Genomic DNA, 15285 nt, shown 5'->3' with positions numbered 1-15285 from the left:
CACTGATCTGGAGTATGAACTAAACATCCTCTCTCTAATATTTCTACCAAACAAAGAATTACAATGGAAATAATAAACAAAATAGTCATGATTAAATAAATAAAAGGGAACCAAATGAAAATAAAAATAAATAACTAATAGTTCTCAGATTCTATTCATTATTCTTGTTGATCTTAAATAGTCTAGTAGGAGTTTCCAACACCTTTTTTTTTATAAGACACAAGATTTTTTTTTAGAATATTATTGATATTTTGCTCTCCAGACTTTCTGGTCCACTGTTTTTTCCTCTCCAAAATATTCACACTTTCCATTACTATGTTTTCAAGTCACACAGAGAGAACTGTTTAGACCAGTATGACCATTCCTTAATCTTGTTATAACTTTCTCCTCTTTCCTATTTCGTTCTGCAGACGCTGCGCTCCTAACTAATTAGTAGGAATGTGCAGAAAGCCCAGTATTTGTATTTGTATTTGAATAAATATATATATAAAGTGTTCATAAATAAACTACCTTATGAAGGAGGTCCCCACACTGGATCTTGAACAGAAGTCTCCCAGATCATAGACGACTTTACTCATCGCCTCATTGCAGACAGACCTCTAACTAACAAATATTTTTTAAAATATTTGTATGAAACAAATATTCATAAAAAAAAAACCCCATTATTTGTGCTTTACAGAATAATCTATTTGTATTCGACACACCCCTACTAATTAGTGACGTGTTGATCCTTAAATTGGAGCCAATTTCTTTTTTTCTTTCTTTTTTTTTGTAAATTAATACAAGACAGAATGTGATGTGTATGTGTGATGACGGACAGAGATCAAACCATCAGGTTAGAAGCAGGTGGGAGTTCAGAGGGACTCTAGCTGCACTGTGTTGTTTACTCTTTGATTTACACATTTCATTTAACACTGGCCTGACAATGTTTCAAGTTCAAGTTCAATATAAAGTTCAATATAAATAAAAAGTTCAATACACATATGTGGTGTTTGATATTTTTACATTATTTAAGGTTTTTATACCAAACATAATATAGTCCATGGAAACTGTTTGGAAAATGGAAGGCGCTTTCAAAAATTTTTCACGATGCTGATTGGTTTGGACACAAGCGCATAAGCCTGACAATATCGATCCTTGCGTGATCTTGTGAGTCCGGCTGCCTTGCAAGGTAACACCTCAGAGTCATTATCACTTACATGAAAATAGAGACAGTGTTGATGTTGGTTTCTAAATGCTATTTATACTGTAAGCTCTCTGCTCCCAACAAAACTTCTGGAGGGGAAATACAGAATCCTACATTTATTGTCGGCCTAAAAGTAGTCAAATTTAACCATATTCATCTAATCTAAAAGAAAGACACCTGCTGTTTTCCCTCCCCAGGTTGATATAATCTCCAAATGTCCAAAGTTTGATAGCAGGAAATCAAAAATCTAAAACATAGACTGTAATCTTTAGGTTTTACAGCCACAATTTTGCTCCAGCGTTTGTGTGTCCTCCCTGCTCTCCAGGTGCTGTCTGACTCATGCTGCTGATATGTGTCGACCTTGTTAACAAAACTTCCCTCCAGACTGTTTTGTGCTGCAACTGCAAGGACAAATTTAAAAAAAACTGTCTTTTTTACACGCACGTGCTGTTTCAGCACGCAGGGCTGGATTTCCAACTGGGCAAAGCAGGCAGCTGCCCCAGAAACCCCCAGACCCCCAGGGGGCCGCAAAAGGCCCAGATTTACTCTACATCATTTGGGACTACATAATTTGATCGCTTGCGAATGCGTTATAAATTTCTCCATCCTCCCTCTTGGAGGGAGTCTGTGTTGAAATCTAGTTTGAAGCCTTTATTAGTTTTATTTTATATTGAGCTCATTTGTTTTATCAAACTGCAAACAGAAAACTGAGGGACAGGTTTTATTATTCCATCACAGGAGTACTGTCAGGCTGCAACCAACTATTATAAACAATTATTTTCTCTAATAATCGATCGTTTAGTGTATAAAATGTCAGAATATAGCAACAATTCCTCCAAATCAAATGACCAGATACATTGTTTGACCATGTGGACAACATCTTCTGTCTGTGCTTTCCAAACCTGTTACAAATCACTGTTAAAAAAATAAATAAATAAAGTTTTATGGTGTGACAGCACTGTGGTTAAGGTCTGCTTATGTTTAGGGAATGATTGGAGGAACATGTGGTTTGGGTTTAAGTTACTACTTCCTTAAAGTCAAACCACTTTTGTCATCATGGCTACAATTGTAACCACAGGGTTACATTTAGGGGACGGACAGGAAATGAATAGTTTTCACAATGGCAAAAGTCCACTGTTGGGTTAAAACCTCCATCCACCCTCCCTCTTCTGAATGAGGGAATCTGTCCACATAAACTTAGCACAAAAAGTAAGGAAATTTGTGTTTGGTAGATTATTTCTTTGTTATAACAATGCTTCTTGGCAATAAATCTTATACTGTTGGAAAGCCTGTTTATTTCCCTTTTCAATGATGCCACATTTGTAAGGAACATGCATTTGTGGGATGAGCAGCAAAGCTTGAGTAGCAGAGTATGTGGGTTGCACCCAAGAAAAATTTGCCAAATCTTCTCTGCCAATGCCAAACAGCTTATTCTGCCATTGACTCTTGTTTGGTGTTTGGTGGATTGGATGATTGAAGTTTGAAGAAACAAGACATATTGGCAATTTAACAATTTATTTATTTAACAAACAGGAGCCTCAGTAGTGTGGGGAAGAACCATACACAGCCACAACAGCCTGGCACCTCTTTCTCATGCTGATCATACACTCCCATTCTTCAACCAGCATTTGTTACAGGTCAGCCAACATGGTTGTGTTGGTTACTCTGGTACGAACAGCACGCCCAAGCTGATCCCACAAGTATTGAATGGGGTTGAGGTCAGGACTGCTGACAGGCCATTCCATCCTCTCCGCTCCCAAATTCTGGAGGTAGTCTCTGATAAACCCCACAAACCAACAAATGCTGGTTGAAGAATGAGAAATAAGATTTATTGCCAAGAAGCATTGTTACAACAAAGAAATAATCTACCAAACACAAATTTCCTTACTTTTTGTGCTTTGTTTATTATTTGTCATCTGAACTGCACCACTGTTATCACAATTACTACAACTGCTAGATGGCATCTGTCACTCAAACGTAACTATAAGTTGTTTTTGGCCAACTGACGTGGTTTTTCTTGGGAGGACAGTTTCGAAAATAGTGAAAAATGCTGATCATTATTCCTTGAAGCTCAAGTGAACATATTCAGATGACTGTGTATTTCCTTGATGGTAAACTCAAAGATGTTGAGTTTACCATCAAGGAAAACTACTATCACTGGGAAAACTAGCAAATATTTACATTTGAGAAGCTGATACCAGGGAATTTTTGGCATTTGTCTGTTAAAAAATGACTAAATGATCAATCAGTTGCCAAAATGTTTGCCAATCATCTAATCATTTCAACTCTAGAGTACCACCATGTATAGTGTTGGTCAACAGGGGCCCAACAACAAACTTTTTATTACATGTGTAACCCTTTAAAATCAGTTTAAAGGTCAATCGTATCCATTAACACACACAGACACACAGACTCTGACATGGTGTTAATGCAGAATTCTATGTTTATTAGAAAGTTTTTCAACAAACATTTCGTCTTTTTACAGAGGAACTGCACAAGTGTAAAAGTACTACAAAATGCAGCTGAACACAGGGGAGTAAAATAAAGTTTACAGGTCTTTACAGGAGTGTTTTTTGTACAGGTCTGACCGCCACCCGACTCGACCTTCAAACCTTTATTCGTCTGGGTTTATCAATCGGATTTTGCACAGTCAGACGGGGGAAAACAGCAGCAGCCATCTTGGTTTTAAAAGTTAGCTGGTTGTGTTAGCAGGGATCCAAGACGGCAGCTCTACTCTTGCTCTTCTCCAGTGGTACACACATATTTGTAAAGCCCCAAAAAAAAAAAAAAAAAAAAAAAAAAAGAAAAAAGACACTGTACATCAACTCTCCATCCTAATGTGTTATTTTCAACTATAAAATACAAATAAATTTACATATTCGTCTAAATAAGTGCAGGGCTCTTTTACAGGTCAAAGATCTCAAAGATAATAAAAATATATCTGTAATCCTACAGTCTTGTTCAATATTCATGTGTTCTTTCTTTTTTTTTTATTGTCAAAAATCTATATGTGTTTAATTGACAATTTCAAAATAAGAGCTTATTTTCTGCTCAGTAATCCTTTTGAATAATGTGCTATTTTTTATATGTTTTTTTTTTCTGGTGTTTAAATCCTCAACGACAGTAAAACTCTTGTACATACAGCGGGATGCATCGTGCACTGTGTTCCTGATGCCATTTATACAACGTGACTCACTTGCAACCTCTCATATTTTGCATACATAAATGAGGAGGAAGTAGAGAGGAAGGGAGAAAGAGAGTGAAAACATCTGCACGAAATCTCCTCCAACCTCACTCGCCTCCTAGTTGATTCTCCTCTCCTCTTCTCCTCCCCATCTCCCACCCTTTTCATCCTCTTCCTCTCCTCCTCCTCCTCCTCCTCCTCCTCCTCCATCCCCTCTCCCCCGTGTTTTTCTTCCCTAGGACGACTCAGTTCCAGAGTTTCAGGAAGCTGTCCCAGGATCCTGTGCAGACGCCCATACCGTCTTCGGGGACCCCGGTGCAGCTCACCCTGTTGTCATGGCCGGACAGCACACCTGGAGGAGGAAAAGAAAAAAGAAAGGACCTCGTCTCGCTTTACGTTTCTAATTTGTTTCGCTGCGTTTTGTCGTTACTTCTGTCGTTACTCACCGACTTTCTCTCCCTTCAGTGAGTCCCAGATGTGGCAGTTGAAGTCGTCATAGCCAGCAAAGATGAGGCGGCCTGAGTTGGAGAGAGCCAAAGACGTGACGCCGGCGTTCAGGCTGCCGTCCTGGTAGCTATTCACCTCCTGGTCGGAGCGCAGGTCGTACATCTTGCAGGCGCAGTCGTCGGAGCCTGTGATGACGGCATTTCCACTGGGGAAGAACTGAATAGAGGAGAGAAGGACAAAATGATTGGTGTTTATCAGTATTTGCCTGTATGTGTTACATGATCTGTCTCTTCTGTGCCAGTCATCAAATTTATTGATTTAAAGGACGGGTTCACAATTTTTCAAGTCTGTCTTAAAACAATAGCGGTTTTTCTTGCCATAATCATTCCTCCTGTTCATACTGGCCATTAGAGGTTCCCCTATAATGCACATAATGGAGACAAAATCCACAGTCCTTCTTGCTAAGCTAATATGAAGCTTCAGTCGTCCAAATTGAGTCAAATTGAGTAGATATCTTTCAACGTTAAAGTCTTTTTAGTGCCAAAGTTCCTCTTTTTGTTACTATACTTCCACCGCAGCTCAACAGGGAAACACAACAAATGAATGCAACAACATCCTCGTCGCAAAACAGCAATTCCAACACCAGACTAAAGCTAGTGCTGCTGACGTGTGTTTGCCTCGACTCTCTTAGGTTTTACAGCACCAGGATCTTAATTAAGTTACCTTTGAACATTAACCTCATTAATTCCACTAGGATGACAGTATCTGCTAGATGGCCAACTCTCCCTTTCTTGCCTCATTACATCGACATTGTGGTATTTAGTGGTTTAGTGGTAATTAGCAAGACCTCGTGTTTACAAAAATAGCATCCGTTCAAACGTATCCATAAGGTAGATCCTAAATATGTCATGTCAAAAATCATTTTATTCTTCAGTTCACTGACTTCAAAGACCTTCTGCTCTGTTTCTGTCTCACCTCAAGTGTTTCTAATACTTTCACAAGAAACTCTAGGAGGTTCCCTTCCTGTTTATGCATATCGTCACTGTGGTTCAGGACTTTGCATTATAAATTGTTCAACTTATTGTTGAAGTAGTCTAAATTGCCGTGGATACTTTTTTGGTTCAATTGTGTTTTTTTTTAGGGCACTCAGAGGTCTGACATTCACATAAAATGGTGGACTGTAACTATAGTGAACTACATAAAGTTTTGGTCTGTCTTATGTGATGTGACGCTTCATGGAGCCCTCACAGCGATGGCGTTGATGTCACTGGTGTGTCCGATGAAGGTCTGCTTGCAGGTGCCTTCCCTCAAGTCCCACAGCTTGGCCAGAGAGTCACAGGCTCCGGAGATGAAGGTGTTCATGTCGGGGGACAGAGCCAGCGACATGCAGTCTCCAATGTGGTTGGTGAAGACTACCTTCTGCTTGCCAGTCTCCAGGTCCCACAGACAGCTGAGGGAGATGATGGAGGTTATAGATGAAGGAGCGCTCGTAGCATAATGCTGCTGTCAGTGTTGTTGTTCTCTCTCTATTAGGGTCTTTTTGAGTTGATCAGGTCTAATAATAATGATTTTTTTGATGATAATAATGATTTGCCTGTTTTATTTTGCCGCCCTTATAAAACACTTTGTAATGTGGGTTTTGAAAAGTGCTCTAAAAATAAAGATTATTGTTATTATTACTATAAAGTTTACTTTTTGATCACTATCATGCAAGACACATGCTGCAAAAGGATCAAAAACAAAATTAATAACTAAAAACAATTTTAAAAATAGCTAACTTCCATGAGCAGACATTTTTTAAAAACATCTTGAACTAGGGCTAGGTGATATTAACAAAATTACATTTTTGACCAAAGACCTCGATATCGATATTGCAACAATATTGTAGTGATGACTATTTGTGCTTTCACAAAATATTTAATGAGATTTTGATAAAAAATCGTCAGTAATGTGGATATAATGACTAAGTGGGTGAAGGCAAATAATAGAACAGCTAGAACAGTCTGATAAGTTTAGAAAATTACATCATTTCATTGTAATGCAGCCTTTAAAACCAGGATAAGACAACACTTATGCCATATCACAATATTATAATATCCAAAATCTAAGACGATATGTAGTCTTGTATCATGATATTGACATAATATCGACTGGTCTGTGATGTGTTTAAGCTAGCACAGCAAAAAGACTGGGAAAGGGGAAACAGTTGCATCTTGTTAGCTAGCTGCTAATACACCAGAATCACCTGGTGTTTGTTCAACATTACTGTTTAGAGGACTTCTGAGATGGTGGTCAGTGAATAGCCCACATGCATGCACTAACCATTTATTTAGCCACAATGTCTGGATTTGCATCTCTACAAGTATTACCTGTACTTAGTACATACAGTACAAGTGCATGAGCAGACTTAAGAGTTGTTGGAAAGCAATGGAGCTGTTAGTGCTAAACTATAAACTCGCTAAATGTTGGGAGTATTCATTTTTCAATTCCTGTATGCATATTAAAATATCTTGATTTTTGAGTGGGTTAGTTGGTTGTTAATGGAAACTTCTTTTCCTGAAATGCAACATGTAACATGTTTTTTTGTTTTTTTCATGTTCATGGCTGGAAAAAATGGTGGATGGTAGTAAAAGTGTTGGCAATGATGAACAAACAAAGAAATACATAAATAAATCCTTGGGAAAAACAAATTTTGTTGCTTTTTATGAAATCTGAAATTAGCATTTGCAGTTTTTTTTCCATCATTATCTATCCGTTCTTAAAAAATCAGAATCTTTTGTCTGCTATTTGCCAAAACAGCACACTGCATACATATACTGTAAACTTTATATTTGTGTATTTGGATGCACACTTGATATGTTAGCAAATGACGCCTTTGGAGTTACTTTAGATTCAAAATACTTGTACGTGTATATTATATATATTTTGTGTATAATATTTTCTACTATAAACACGTGTGATGAAAGAAAAATTATCAATGAGAAACTCACCAGGTGGTGTCACCAGAAGCTGTGAGGATCTCAGTGTCACTAAGGAAACGGCAGCAAGACAGGTAACCTGGGTGGGAGAGAGAGAGAGAGAGAGAGAGAGGGGTGTCAGTTCATCCATCTTTCCCTCCATATTCAAATCTTTTGTCTTTAAATTTTAGCTGTAATTTTGATTTATTAATTTTCACCCCTTTAGGGCGTTAAAACGGCGTCGTCCTCACCTGTGTGTGCGTCCAGCTCCCTGAGGGTCTTGGGGCTGGCAGCCTTGATGTTGTACACTGTACACATGTTATCCAGACCGCCGCTGGCCACCAGGTTACCAGAGGGGGCGAAGGCGACGCTCATCACCCAGGCAGACTTTAGTGGGACAGCAACCAACTGGGAAACAGAAATTCAGTTTAGACAATGTTCAACCTGCCTAATTTGTTAATGTTATCAATATCTGCCATATTTTCATTCCTGACAAGGTGGAAACAGAAGTTAAACCATCACGGAAGAGTGAGAGTAATGATACATGACACATACAGTATCATGAGAAATCATTATATCAGTCTAACCACTCTTACACTCCAAAAAAGGCTGAACACCATTTATACAATAAGATTTACAAACTGACCAGTTACAATAAATGAATGTTCTATTGTTTTATGATGATAAATTCACAAACATTTCACATGAGAACATGGCAGAAGACACTTATGCTGACATGTTGTACCTCACCTAAAGACTGCAGAACAAGTAAAGATCTTTAATACCCAATTTAAGGTGGAAACTTTGTAATATTTGTGTGTAAACCTTGTACCTTGTTTCCTGTGAAGGTGTCCCAGACAAGAAGCTTGCCATCCTGTGATGCACTGACCATTGACCTGTGAGAAAGATGAAAGAGTTAATCAATATTATTCAATATAGAAACTTGATTAGTCCAGGAGCCACACCGACACTGAGAGAGAACAACAGCAGCAACACTAGAATAATAAAACTTCCTTTAAAAAAAATCACGTGCTGACGACCAACAGCACTTAATTGATTCAGTCAAATATCAATCAAATTGTGTGTGTGTGTGTGTGTGTGTGTCTCTTTGTTGCCTGTTGGAGGCAGTGCTGCTCATCTGCGTTGCAAAATACAAATTACTATTAGAGACAAGTTATACTAGACTTAATTTATGGAGGCATAAACATGGAAAAAATGGTAAAAATGTAAGTTTTTCTCCTTTGTTTTTTAAAAATTGTATTATTATGTTTATCTTTTTTTACTGTTTTGATTTCTATGCACATCTTTTACAAACGCAGCTGTTCTTACAGTGGAATTGTACATTAATTAACCCTTAAAATGTCCTTATATCTGTTTAAAACGACATTATAGTTTTTTTAACACACCATTTATATGTTTTTATACTTCTTTTAAATGCAAAATAGGAAGACTTACAGTAAATTGTTGCAAAAATATTGTATAGCAATAATCTAAACTAGGTAATGTTTTAAAATTTGAGCTTAATTTTGGGTGTACAGTGTCTTCTTAAGATAAAAAAACATCTCATTGGTTAAACCTGAGTTAAACCTCAGCTTTGTAGCTATGTAGATATACACTAGTTGGCTTAGCTTAACATCCTGAATGGTGTGATCAAAAATTAAGCAGGAATGTTTATCTTTCTTTGCCATTTGCTTTGGAAAAGCTCACATGAAATGTAAACTTGAAGCAGAAACTCAATCTGTGCTAAACCAAAAAAACTCGTCCTGAAGGGACTAAACAAAACGTACAAATATTCCTCAAATCTTAACAAAAGAACTCTGCTACATCATATACTACATCTTCTCACTGTCATGAATCATCAGCTCCGCTTTTTCACAACCTTGAACCTTTAAACTGTCTTTAGTATTAATAAACTACTGCAGAGCTGCAGTACAACGCATTTTGAGTCACTCTTTAAGAAAAAAATATCCAATTCCAGCTTCTCAAATGTGACTATTTGAATATTTTCTTTGTCATACATGACAGTAAACTGAATATCTTTGGGTTGTGGACTGCTGGTCGGGACAAAAGAAGACATTTGTGGAAACAATAATCAACATTTTTCACTGTTTTCTGACATTTTATGAACCAAAAGACTCAAGACAAATTACTCAATAATGAAAATAATTGTTAGTTGCAGTCATATAATACAGAATTGTATGTTTATTTATACATTTTTCAGATTAATTCAAGTCATCAGACTTAATCTTCCTTTATTTTACAGTTTTATAGTTAAATTTGTTTAGTTTTTTTTGTTGAATTCAAACTTGCACATCGTCCATCACTTATCATCTTTGTTGACTATTAAAAAACATCTTAAAACAAGTACAGTGTTCTCCTCTTTATTTTCATTTAATGTAATTCATGTTTATCTTGCCTTGAGTTTTCAGTAGAGGACTTTGTATGAGCTTGTAGCTTCCTATTTCTCCTATTTCTCTTGTGTTTACTTTGAATTCATGTACAGCTGAGTTTATGTACATTAAAGTGTGCTTTTATAAGATGGCCACGTGTCCGCTGATGCTTCACTGGATCAATCAGATCATTTCCTAGAAACATCTGTATGACTCTGATGTACGGAGTATGGAGTGGACTCCTGTGCAGCTGTTCGTCCTCACCTGGAGTCAGCTGACCAGTGCATGGCATAGATTTTGGCCAGGTGACCCTTGAGGTTCTTCCTCTGCTTCAGTTGAACTCGGCCCACTGAGTCCACGCCCCCTGCAGCTGCCGTCATGGTGCTGTCATTCACAGCCTTGCGGGCCGCCTAGTGGTACCAGAGGGAAGTACATGTTGAGGACGAAAAAGAATAGAGTGAATATTGAGCTAATTAACATTATTTCAAATAATGGAGGTGGTGGAAGAAATATTCAGATCCTTTACTTAAGTTAAAGTACCAATATAGCAATATGAAAAGACTCCATAAGTAAAAGTACTGCATGAAAAATCCTACTACTTTAAAAGTACATAAGTATTATGAGCTTGATGTAGTTAAAGTATTGCAGTAAAAGTAGTGGTTTGGTCCCTCTGACTGATATATTATTATATATGACATCATTAGATTATTAATAGTGAAGCATCAGTGTTAGAGCAGCATGTTACTGTTGTAGCTGCTGGAGGTGGAGCTAGTTTCAACTACTTTATATACAGTTAGCTAGTTTAGTCCAGTGGTTTCCAACCTAGGGGTCGGGCCCCTCCAAAGGGTCAGCAGATAAATCTGAGGGGTCGTGAGATGATTAATGGGAGAGGAAAGAAGAAAAAACAAAGTTCTGATACACAAATCTGTTTTCAGTTTTTGGACTTTTTATCTAATCTTTGATTTTTGCTGAAATATTGGATCATTTGAACATTTATTGAAATGAAAGCATGTGAGAAGTTTAGAGGGAAAAATCACTATTTGGTGGAGCTGTTAACAACTCATAGACATGTGAAATGTGACCCCGACTACACACTGCTTTTTGTAAGACGTCAAAAGCCAAAAAGGTTGGAAACCACTGGTTTCATCTTTAACAATGTGTTGTATTTTAAAAGCTTGTTATATTATCCATTGTGTCAAATCTTCATCTGAAAAGTAACTAAGTACAATATTTCCCTCTGAAATGTAGTGGAGTGGAAGTATAAAGTAGCATCACATGGAAGTACCTCAAAATTGTACTTAAGTACAGTACTTGTGTAAATGTACTTTGTTACTTTCCACTACTGTGTAATGGCAGGAGCATAAGTATAGTAGTAGTACTTGTGGGAATGATACCAGCAGTATAGTAATAGCATTAGTAACAGAACCAGTAATATTAGTGGTAGAAGTAGTAGCAGCTACATCAGAAGTAGTGATAGAAGTTGTACTAGTAGTAATAATTTTTCCTCATAGTTTTTTATCTGCTCTCACGTTTGTTAACTTGTTTTTTTTAAAGGAACCATATAAATAAAGGTCACTATTATTTTTATTTGGTGGCCGGTTGGATTTTATTTTATTTCTGTTTTGTGTAGTCGAGCCTCACGCTGCGTTCACAGGTTTTACAGGCCTTTAGCAGCACAAAAAGGGGTTCATACACCCAAATCTATTAGATATTTTCTTTTAATTTCGTTTATACTGTCCAGTACAAGCACAGGGGGGGAAAACATGCACAGACGTTTCAGCTTTGTGCATAGAAGGACCTTCAACAGGAAACAGTTTTCCCCGTGCAGGAAGTTGCTCACCTCAATCTGTGCACGGAGGCCATCGCACTCCTTTTTCAGTGCATCCATTTCAGCTTTCTCAGCTGCCATGGCAACAGTTGCTAGGGGATGTTACTGGCGGGAAAATTAACACTCTGAAACAGGAAAGAGAGAGAAGAAGAAGAAAAAAGAGATGTGGGGGGTGAAAAAAAGAGAAAAAGAGAAAAAAATGTTGTTTTAGTCGAGTGTGACAGTTCATTCTTCAACCTGGGAACAGAAAAATAATCTTAACTCATTGACCCAGACAGTTTGGTCAGCACAGGTAGACAACGACCATCTCACCGGTGACCCTGATACCTTGATCTAGAACACTTGAGTTGCTGTTACAACATCAAGTCTGGAGGAAAGATTAGACACATACCTGACTGCTTTAATCCCTCCCTGAACCAAAGTTGTAATGCTGTTAGCTTGCACACTGCTCCAGTTATCATGTACAAAGTGTGAAGGATGAGAAAGAGGTCAATAGCAAGAAATAAAGAAGGAAGGAAGGAAGGATGGGAGAGAGATTTACAGTATGGTAAAAGGAGGGAAGGAAGGGAGATAAAACAATGTATGAAATACACCTAAAACAGTTGTGATCCCAGGACTGTAACAGCACATTTCTGAATAATAAATCAATTTAGAATCACTACAAAATCAAAATAGCAAAGCTCTTCTTCAAGTTTCTTTAATTTTCATTAAATGAATCTGACTTTACACTTTCTGTTTCATCAGAATTGTCACTGTCTCCCCAAACTGTGTGATTTGGGAAATGAGAATATGACATTATGACATCGGATCGGTGTCATATTTTGAGAGGAAACCTAAGAACGTGTTCAGATCGAACTAAACTTTATAATGATTAGTTTTGGGTATCTGGCTCATAACTGACTCTCTGCTTTGCAAAATCAACTTTTTTGGGGGAGTTGGGGGGGTTAGTTAGCTGGCAGTCAGAGCATTTAGGACAAAACAAGCTTAAAGTTTTCAGTCACCAACATTAAAAGCGTCTTTAAACATCTTTCCCATCTGACTGCATCCTTTTCTTAGACATAAATTACATTCCCCAAAAGCCCTTCGTGCAGTAGTTTAGTGTACGTGCCTAATACTCTGTAATAGGATACTGACGTCTGACTAATTTAACACCAATTACCTCTGTGCACGATTCTGCCCATAGACAAGGACCCTCTTTCAAAACTATACAGCTCTCTCTCAGAGATCACAGGGAAATGTTACCGTTAATGCTCATGAGGACAATTCAAGAGCATCATTTCAATAAAAGACCCTTTTTTTCAAAGGTTGTAGGTCGTGCAAATGAAAAGCTTCAACTACTTCTCATTTAAAATGTCTTTACAACACAACAGCTTGCAAGACAAAAAGAAAACTTTAAGAGAAGACGCTTAGAAAACCAGCAAGAATCACTTATTTATCAAGCAATGACACAAAACATTTGCAGCTTCCAGCTTCTCAGATGTTTCTGCTTCTCTCTATTTCATATCATTAAATTAACTATTTTGGGGTTTTGGAAAACACATCAAGCAATTTTAAGCCTAATTTTATAGCCTTAACAATCAATCAATTGTTCAAACTGTTCAAATAATGAACAGATTACTTGCATCCCTCCCTATACTTTATATCTTGCCTAATAAAAGGTCAAAGCTCCGTTGAACAGCAGAGGTAAAGGTGGAGGATGTGGCCTACATGCAGTGCAGGTAGCAGCTTGAACCTGCGACAGGATGCAGGACGGAGATATGGGACGGGTGGAGGTGGAGGTTGCTACAGGGCTTTAAATCCCGGCAGGAGATCTTAAGGGAAGCTTTACCGGTCAAATCTTTTGTCATCCGATTACTGACTGCTCTTTACCTCAGGATCAGAGAGGGAGAGGGAGGGAGGGTGAAGCGGACGGTGGGAGATGTGGAGGGTCTGTTGCAGTCAAATGTCAGGATGTATGACATCCACTGCTCCTCTACTGTCCTATGTGAAGGAAACGATGGTGCGTTTGTGCTCCCACACATACATGTGTCTGCTGTATATCTCATTTTCAAGAACTCAGATCACCAACTGATATTAAAGTTTGTATCAGGAAGAAACAAAAGTCTCTGCTGCAGAGAAACCTGCAGACTCGGTGAGCCTGATGAGTTTCAGATCAGGATGCAGCTTACTGCTGCCACACCTGAGGCACCAATCCTCTTTGGCAGCTTCCCTGCAATCCAAAGATCACCTTCAAAGGGTTTAAGGAATCATTACTTTGGCTGAAATCTAACACAGGATTGATAAATTATTCTATTTAGCAAAAGGAATAAAAACTAAAAACTATCAGCAGCTTCCAGAGTGGCCTTTCTGCATAACTGATGACCGCTGACTTTTATTAAATAACTCTGAACCTTTAAGGAAACCTCATGCTTCTCCAAAATGACTGCAAATGCACCAAATGCAGCCACATTTCATGGTTTGCAGAGGCAGCCAAGTTTTCCATCACTTTGGTCCTGTGTTGCATTTTGAAGCAAAAATCCATTTCCTGTTTTTTGAAATCTCACAAAACAAAAATCCAATTTGTGAAACTCTCACAAAGTAAGACGGTGCAGCCTCACAGCAGGAAGCAGTGCAGCTCCGACAGCCGAGGAGACACCTGTAGAGATGACAACTTCAGACGCGTTAAAAGAAGAAACTCACCTTTCCACACACAATGTGGTCCCTTCTCACTTCTTCTTCTGCACCTGTGCAGTTCCTGTCTCAGGACCCTCCGGCTCTTTGTTTCCCTTTGAGCTTGTTTAGATTCCACAATCCCAGGGTGCAACCTGCTTGCTGGCTCCTCCGATGCTCTCCCCCGTCAGACTGCTAGCAGCTTACTTGTGAAAACTCTCTCTTTCTCTCTCCCTTCCTCCACACTGAAGAACAGATGAGGATTGGAGGGGATGAAGCAGATAAGGGATGAAGGGATAAAGCTCAAAGATGGAAATAGAGAGGGAAGGAGAGAGAGAGAGAGAGAGAGAGAGAGCATGGTGAGAGGAGGTAGGTAAACCGATTGGAGGGAGAAAATCAGGTTATGAGGTCAAAAGACAAGCGCAGGTGAAGAAATGAAAGAACAAGACGGGAAGAGAAAGGGAACAGGTGGACATGAAATGTGAGAATATGAGAGCGGAGGAAAAAAGATTGTGGTGGTTTGCAAAGAAATTACACCTGTTGCACAGAAAAAAAGGGAGAAAACCAACACAGCATGCAAATCATTAATTATGACTCTTGTTTTATGCTATAAAGAAGCAGTTTTAAACAGTTTAAGGTACAAT

General features: G+C 38.3%; 1 protein-coding gene across 2 annotated transcripts; it reads right to left on the bottom strand.

Moving 5' to 3' along the window:
• Nucleotides 1-3611: 3611 nt before the first annotated feature.
• gnb3b (guanine nucleotide binding protein (G protein), beta polypeptide 3b) lies at nt 3612-14914 on the bottom strand. 2 transcript variants are annotated; one of them, XM_044336699.1, is made up of 9 exons: nt 14672-14914; nt 12005-12117; nt 10429-10574; nt 8607-8670; nt 8026-8182; nt 7808-7874; nt 6066-6267; nt 4817-5033; nt 3612-4722 (listed from the first exon to the last, which is right to left on the bottom strand). In XM_044336699.1, exons 2-9 carry the CDS (start codon nt 12071-12073, stop codon nt 4616-4618), a joined length of 1029 nt encoding a protein of 342 aa, XP_044192634.1. In that variant the 5' UTR covers nt 12074-12117; nt 14672-14914; the 3' UTR covers nt 3612-4615. The 2 variants fall into 2 exon arrangements, with proteins under 2 accessions (XP_044192634.1, XP_044192635.1); XM_044336700.1 differs by lacking the exons at nt 10429-10574; nt 12005-12117; nt 14672-14914 and adding an exon at nt 10191-10397.
• Between the last annotated feature and the right edge of the window lie 371 nt (nt 14915-15285).

This window comes from Thunnus albacares, chromosome 19, assembly GCF_914725855.1.
Source record: "Thunnus albacares chromosome 19, fThuAlb1.1, whole genome shotgun sequence".
NCBI lineage: Eukaryota > Metazoa > Chordata > Actinopteri > Scombriformes > Scombridae > Thunnus > Thunnus albacares.
This window is presented reverse-complemented; position numbering and strand designations above follow the sequence as displayed.

What these genes read in the sequence shown, in the direction of transcription:
- gnb3b (XM_044336699.1), bottom strand. Translation starts at nt 12,073, where the DNA reads ATGGCAGCTGAGAAAGCTGAAATGGATGCACTGAAAAAGGAGTGCGAT. An exon ending in GCCTCCGTGCACAGATTGAG is followed by an intron (nt 10,575 to 12,004) that starts GTGAGCAACTTC and finishes TGGTACCACTAG; the next exon opens with GCGGCCCGCAAGGCTGTGAA. An exon ending in ACACCTTCACAGGAAACAAG is followed by an intron (nt 8,183 to 8,606) that starts GTACAAGGTTTA and finishes TCTGTTTCCCAG; the next exon opens with TTGGTTGCTGTCCCACTAAA.